Below are 8,298 nucleotides of genomic sequence, written 5' to 3' on the forward strand. Positions count from 1 at the left end.
TCTTCAATTCAATAGTGTTCTGCTGTTTTGGAAACAAAATGTTTTCTTACAGCATTATCAGGTAGAATAGTCATTGGATTGAAGATTTCTTAACAAACAAAATTAACTGTTGATTCTCAATTGGTAGGTATCATCAAAAGTAAATTGTCTTTTGTTGCATACCAAATAAGTGTAGTAGGACAATGATAAATACTGGTAGTAGCTCTCTGAAAAGGCAACACAGATATATGTGGCAGGTTGTATAATTACAAAATTGTTATGAAACACAAGAAGATATGTACATGATCAACACTTTGCACAAATACAGGCAGCTGACACTCGATATAAAGGAATGTAATGTAACGAACATAAAAAGACAAAAAGACATAATATTATTTGCCTATGCAATTAGTGAGGAGCAGCTAATCACTGGAATCAGTCACAACTGTCAAATGCTGCAGACTACCCATTTGCAGTAATTCGAGGTGTAGTGGCTACACAAATCTAGTTGTAAGGAAGACAGTTTGATTCTTGTCTGGTGTTCATTGGAAGAATCCTGAGAAAATATAATTGATTCATTAATTGCATTGCTTGCAAAGCCTTTGTCTAATTGATACTTGAGTGTTGTACAGGGTGCAGCAGCATTCATAGCGTAATTTGACTTACATAGTACAATGACATACTGCAGGAATGCGCGCAAGCTCGTGCCGCATTAGCGTACTAATGAGCTGCCATTTCGAGTGTGACAGTGATATGGAGCGGTGGAGAGCGCAGCATCGCGCCTTTGCTGTTGAAAGTTATTTCAAGAATAACAACTCTGTTATTGCTACCCAGTGGCTATTTCGGCAACATTTCAACTTAGGATGTCATGGGAAAGTTCCAGATGGATGGACCATTGTGAAGTGGATACGTGTGTTTCGAACAACAGGTTCTGTTTGTAGTGGCAAACCGGGAAGAAGTGAAAGAACTGTGCAGACACCAGAAGCTGTGGAAAACGATCGTGCTGCACTATCGTGTAGCCCAAAAAGATCTGCTCGTCGTCATGCGCAAACTGTGCATATGTCCGATCGCTCATTCAGGAGAATGTTGCACGAAGAGATCTATTTTCACCCATATAAGCTGTAGATTTTTCAGGAAATTAGGCCTCGTGATTGGTTTTTTTTAATGAAACCTTCTGCTCAACCATGCGTGATCTCCTTCGCAACCATGCTGATGGCAGATGAAGCTCATTTTGAGTTATGTGGCTCAGTGAATAAACAGAATATGTGTTATTGGAGTGATGTAAACCCGCATGAACTGCACATCAAGCCCTTGCACAGTTCTCGTGTCACAGTGTTTTGTGGAATTACTTCCTTTGCAATTATTGGCCCTTACTTCTTTGAGGATGACAGCGGCATGGCTGTAACTGTCACCAGTGAATGTTACCTAAGGATGCTGCAAGACTTAGTTCTTCCCCAATTAGGTATGGTCGATGTGGATGTGGAACAATTATGGTTTCAAAAAGACAGAGCGACTTTGCATACAGCCAGCATTTGCATGGATTTCTTGCGACATACATTTCCCGGTAGAGTAATTTCCCGTTTTGGTGACATATCCGGGCCGCTTTGCTCATCTGACCTTTTATGTGCAGACTTTCTCCTTTGGTGCTACCTGAAGCAAGAAGTGTTCCGAACACTTTGTGCCACCATTCCTGAGTTGAAGGATCACATCAGAACTGCCGTCAGCAATGTCCCAGGGAATACATTATGCCGAGTTATGGAAAGCTTCTAACACCGCCTAGATGGGGCATCATTTGACAGGAGTCAAATTCAAAAATTAATCCATGCAATGGACAATGACTTATGCATTAGTAAATGGCATACCTTTAACTATTAATTGAAATAAGAGGTAATAAATAAATTACAGTTACTGCCTGTTGGTGTGTTTTTAATATCCTACTATGAACGCCGCTGCACCCTGTACATCTGTTTGGGACATTTCCTTAGTGGAATCAACAAAATAGAGTGAAATGCTACATGCATAATGGAAAGCTTACTCTTAAAATTCAGAATATATGCAGTCCAAAATATGTGGACACAGCCTTTATTTCCACTCATACGCATCTTATGTGATGACAGTGAGGGAAAAAATTAGAGAAATTTACATGGAAATTTATCAATAGTTGTTCTTTCATGCACAATCCTTGAGTCAAGTATCTTGGAAGTAAAATATTGGTACACTGTGTATTTTCTCTCACAGACTGTATAGTGGCTTGTGGAGTACAGATTTGCTGCTGTAGTGTTAGATGATGATGATGTATTCACAACAAGTACAGGAAAAAAATCTATCATTGAAAAAATGCTCTATGTATTATTTGATACAGATATGCTAGATATATTCCATCAGACATGTTGTTTCAAAATAAAGAACATAGACACATAAAAATCATTAGAGACTTTATATTGCTTTGTGCAGAATCATATAGTGGTCAAAATAAATGTTACATATTGCTTTATTGTCAATACTAGTCATAATAGGAAACAAAACTGAGTTTGTTTGCTCAGGTAAAGTCATAAGAAAACAAACATAAAAAATATAAGCACATTTCCACTTGATAAATGCAGTCAAAAAAACAAAATCTTACAAAAGATCCCGCCGCGAACAGTACAGTTTCTTCTCCCTGTCATCTTACATAACACATTGTTTATGAACCAGTTGGCCTTCCTCATAATTGGAGACACTTTTGAATGTCATACATGAAATGTATTTGCAGTTGCGAATTTGGACAAACATCGGTTGTATAATGGAATAACAAAATGAAAATCTGTTCTAGACTGCAGTGTTGTATCCTGCCTACTTGTAGAATATGGGGTGCCTAGGAAACCTGCTTTCTCACTGCTGGTCTTCAACTGGACCACGCCCACGCAGCACAGCAGTAACATCCTTTTCGTGTCAAGGGTGCTGTCATCGGGTTGTCGTCATAGAGAGGGGTCAGTCCGCATGCAGTTGGCTAACATCTTCACAGCCCTCTCTGTTGTAACGTTCCTGACCGGCGTGCCGGTTCTTTACTTTACACCAGAACAATATCGTACTTTTGAATGTGGATTGACATACTCCTTATCAGATTGTCCAGGTACAGGATATTGTCCCATTCCTCCACAGTGGGCTCAATGATGCCCTGTCTCTGGTGGAACAGGACAGTTGCAAACTGCTCATTGTAACAAGACCAGTACATTCTCGTGCAGTTACATCTGGAGAATATGGAGGCCATTCCATCCGAATGATTTTATGCTCTCATAGGTAGGCATTGACAAGATTATGACAAAGCAGGTGTGCATTGTCATCCTTTAGTGTGAAACCTGCTCCAATATGTTCACCAGATGGAGCTACAGTGTGTGCAAGAAAGCTGTCCTGACACTTCACACCGGTCATCTTCCTATGTATTGGCACATGGGGTGTCCTGTGGCCATCATGATTCCACCCCAAAACGATAATAGTTTCTGTTGACACCTGCAGTCCTATAGCTGTTTAGAATTGCTGCCTTGGACATGCAGCATTGTGTTGCTGTTATACACTTATATTGTTCCTACAAACTTGTTGTTTTTCTTCAGCAGCCAATTTGTGACACTCCTCAGGAGATCCTGTCGCTAGAAATTTTTTCCAGATTATAGAGACATCACTTTGAAACACAGTGACATTCGCCATGACATCCACCTCTCTCTCCTACCTGTTACATTAGAGTGGCCATGCGGGGCCCCTGATTGTATGTTATTGTTGTCTGAACCATATTGAAACAACAAATCTCTTTTAATGACACACAGCATAAGCACTGCAATGTTTACAGGTGACACGGTTGCCAAGACTGCACGTACTGCCTCCTCACAGTAGGAACAAAACAGCCCAGTGTATTGGTATCATAACATATTTCTGGATAACAACATTCAGTATTAAATTTTTGGCAATATGCAACATGTATTTTGACCACTGTATTAACATGTAATATATTTATTTGAAGATTCTATGATAGTGATAATATTCCTTGTCACAGGAGGTATAAATATTCAGCTGTTGTGATTGAATTATGTTGATATGTGAAATAAATGGTAAGCAAGAATATGATAATTTGAAGTAATGGATCCTGAATTTTTAAGCTTTTGAGAAACAAAAATTATGCAGACAGGCAATCAACTTTTTGTCCTCCATTAAAGAGGAGTAACAGATCTGAAACTGCAAGTGAAACATTTTCGGATATTCTAAAATATTCATCTGTAACTGTTATGGCAAATTAGTATGATGAATATCAGTTAACTTGTACTTCTGTATGCACACCAGCTGAAAATCGGGGTATTTGTTTCTAGTCTGTGATGTGTCAGTAACATATTAGAAGGGAATGATTAAGTGTTAACTTGTTAATTATGGCTACAAGTTCTAATTATCACTTGCACTCGAGAAAAACTTAAAATTATTGAAGAAGCCGAGAATGTTAGGAACTGTGCTATGGGAAGAAAGTACAATGTGAGTGAGGGTTGTATGCATGATTGGCAAAAAAACAAAACATGGCTTCAAGAAGCGAGCAGTAATCACCAGGCATTTTGCAGACAAAAAGCTAAGCATCCAGACCTCAAAAAAGGCTCTGCATTCATGTAGATAAGAAGCAACAATATGGATGCACAGTGACTAATGAAATGTTCCAAAGAACTAGGCAGCAATGGTTTCAAAGCTGGCTGGGACTGGCTATCAAGATTTTTCAATCAAAATGGATTAGATTCCATAGGAAAACTACCATTGCTCAATGGCTTCCTGGCAACTATGAGGAAAAAGTAGTGAATTTTCACTGCTATGTGATAAATTTGTGCCACAAACATTGCTGTGTATTATTGCAAATTGGTGACGTGGATCAAATGTGAGTCTAATTTGAGATGCCACTTGACAACACAATGAACGGGAAAGGGAAATCCAATGTCATGATACGAATTAGTGACAATGAGGAGCAAAGACGTACCATGCCATGGACAAAAGCTACCATCTCATGTGATATTTAAAAGGAAAACTATTCTGAAAATATCAGTAAAAGGCATATTCATAGTGTATATGCCCCAGGACAACTGAGAAGTCCACGAAAAATGGAATTTTCTCTTTTGGAAAAACCCAAAAAGTTTTTAGAATTCTGGGAATTGTTCAGTGTTTTAGTTGTCATTTACATTTTTGTAAGTCAAATTTTTGTAACTTTGACTGGTAAGAACTGTGATACTGTAACAAAGAATTTCATTTTAGTCCACCACTGCAGAATAATACTGCACCAGTAAAACTAAAGAAGAGAATAACACCAAAATAAAACTTTAGCTGCAAATAAAATGTGTCATTTACAAGAATAAAACACAGTGCAGACACAAGCGTCTACCAACACCAAAAATATGTCAAAGGCTTTAGAATAAGGACTGTACAATACTTTTAACAATTAACTGCTTTCAATGAGTGTGACGTCACAACTGTTTCTTTCCTTAACAGTTGCAGGAAAGTATTGTGAATGGCGGTTTCACTCGCAGCAATTTAAACTGTGCTCTTAGGTACTGCCTAACCACACCCTCAGAAAAAAAAGCAACTAAAGATTTTTAACAAGCAATATTACATGTGAAAGTTTAACTTTTCTTGTAGCTATACTGTACGTATATTAATTTCAATCAATAACTTTTCCTATTTGTGTGTTCGCAATGCTCTGCAGTAATGTACCTTTTGGCTAACTACATCAAGTGTCCTATGCTGCGAATATTTGCTGTCATTGGTTGGTGAGATAATGTGACAAGAGCTATGATTGGCTGATGAAAGCGCATCATGATCTCAGTTTCAGTGTTTCAAAGCTACCATGCTGTATTTGGTGGAATTCGCATTTATACTTTTGTAATACAAAAATTTGAAGTGTACATGTTGATGTGCATCAGAGATCTTTCTGAAACATGTTGCTTTTTGCTGGGTTTCATTTCCTAAAGTGTCAGGAAGTTCTATGCTGGTGTATAAAATCTTTACCATAAAAAGGATTGGTAAGCTTTACAGCTCCAAGGGAAAGTGTATTGTCACTTAACGTATAAAATGTACTTCCACCAGGGGTATAGTATCTTTCAAACTGTGGTATAGTGCATTTTCACCCAGGAAAAAGTTTACTTTTAACTGGGAAAAATCCGGGAAATTTTTTTCTTGTCCACATGTACATAACTAATTTGAGAGGATGGATGTACAATGACATTTTGTTTGACTGTGGTGTATGTTTGGTAACATTGCCCAGGTGCCTTGCTGACTTTACATGACATGTTGGTCCTGGACCAATTCTGCAGACATACAACAGAGGAAGTGCAAAACAAGTCACTAAAATGAAAAACTGACTCGGTCATTATCCCTGGAGGCCTAACATCCATCCTACAACCACTCTATATGTGTATAATCAGCCTTTCAGAGCTGCACTTATTCAGCAATATACACTACGGATAGCCAGTGAAAACCCCTAGTTCACACTGAGTGGAAAAGTTAAGTGGTCGGATTTGTCACAGATTTGTGATTGGGTAGAATGTGCACAGGACTCCATTCCGCTACCACTGGTGGAACAATCCTTAAAAAAATCTGATATCACAAATTTACTGAACAGAACCGAGGACGATTCTCTATGGGAAGATGACAATGACAACAATGATTCTTCAGTTAGTGGTGGTGGTGAATAGAATTATTTTTTTGTAAATAAAACACAAATTAAAACCAGTATTTCTTTTTTTTCCCTCCTTAAAATTAGGATGTGCATATGTTTTTCACATATACAATACTCAGTTGTTTATGTCCTAAGCTTGCATAGTCATTGAACTGTTAGGGATGCTTACCACTTGGTGACAACATTAAATTGTTGTGGTGTACTGAAAAGCTCCTGTGACCATTGCAATAATCTAGTTGGGAACATATGTATTTGTCTGATGGAGTAAGTAAGAAACAGTGATCAGAAGAAAGAATGTTTTGTCACTTTTTTGTGCCCACATAAAACGGAGTTTGCATGTTGATGCTAGTGAACACAGTATGTGTTGCTACATAAATGGCATTGATTTGCAGTCTAATGAAATCAGTATGGCATGAGATGAAAAAACTTGATTGGAAACTTATGTCCCAACTTTCCAGTTGTCTTCCTATTACTAATATTTTGATGTGTTATGGAGGTCTTCATTAACCTTATCACTTGAATTTATTTAATGAACGGGCAAGATGTTGAGCCTTGGTTGTAACGCTTGCCACCATATATGTAGTGTAATGCAAAAAAATCAGAAGGAATGAAATATCCATAAGTACATTTATACTCCAGAACTTGTGTTGTTCTGTTTACATTTCGTTGTAAACAATAAAACAAAAACTGAGACTTATATAACTTTGTGGAGGTACGGTGTCATTTGAGATGCAAGTGACGAGCTTAATTACTGCTGATCCAGCATCAGACTCAACAGTGAATATACATTGTGATGTGTAGTGTGAGGTGCGTCAGCACATTGCTGCAAAAATTTCTGGCCACTGTTACAGTGTTGACAGTGAAATGAAAAAGTGCTATCCTTTTAAAAATTATTTCCTGTTTGATTAGTCAGTTTATCAGATATTTTATTCTACAGCAACAGTGCTCAATATGTTCATTGTGATTGGCTTTTTCATTGTTTTCATTTAAAGTGGTACTGTACTTACCCCAGGTAATTGAATTTGTGGGACACTGTTATTTTCATTCTTAATAATATAACACAAATTCTGCTTTATGTAACAGATGGCTGTTTGCACTGACTTGGATCGAAAAATGCAGACAATGGAGGAGGAAATTATGGTTAACCCAGTATTTGTGAAGAAGTCTTGTGGAGCCCAAGATGATGATTTACCACCTGCAACAACACCTGCGTCTAAAATTACGACTTATTCTATGTGAACACTCACGTGTCTTAAATATTTTTCTGTGATAGAATGTTTCGCCTACACTCTTATTTTATGTTTGTATTAATAAACAATACTGAACAAATATACTTTCTAATTATTTGGAATACCATTTATTTCAGAATGAAATTATAAAAGCACATAGTTTTTATTTTATGCAGATGGTCATTAAGTGTGAGAGCATCTATTTTGAATTAGAGACATAATGATCTAAAGAGCATGTTCCCAAGATATATTGTAATTACTTGGTTCATTTCATGGATAATAATTATGATCTCTCATCATGATGTGCAATGATTCAGTTTACAATTATAATACACTTCTTCAGTGAAATATATGGCAGCATGCATGACCATTTATGTTTCTCTCTTACATTACACACTCGCAGAGGTATGCGTGCAT

The 8,298-nt window shown here is 37.4% G+C and overlaps 1 protein-coding gene across 1 annotated transcript in view; it reads left to right on the forward strand.

Annotated features, from left to right (window-relative positions):
• The window catches only part of LOC124607087 (COP9 signalosome complex subunit 3), a 136,370-nt gene extending 128,389 nt beyond the window's left edge, over positions 1–7,981 (forward strand). Inside the window, exon 8 of the mRNA XM_047139276.1 lies at positions 7,736–7,981. Coding sequence (XP_046995232.1) covers positions 7,736–7,891 — 156 coding nt within the window. The 3' untranslated portion in view covers positions 7,892–7,981. The remainder of the gene's footprint in view (positions 1–7,735) is intronic.
• The last annotated feature ends 317 nt before the right edge of the window (positions 7,982–8,298 follow it).

The sequence above is a fragment of the Schistocerca americana genome, chromosome 3, assembly GCF_021461395.2.
Source record: "Schistocerca americana isolate TAMUIC-IGC-003095 chromosome 3, iqSchAmer2.1, whole genome shotgun sequence".
Classification (NCBI taxonomy): domain Eukaryota; kingdom Metazoa; phylum Arthropoda; class Insecta; order Orthoptera; family Acrididae; genus Schistocerca; species Schistocerca americana.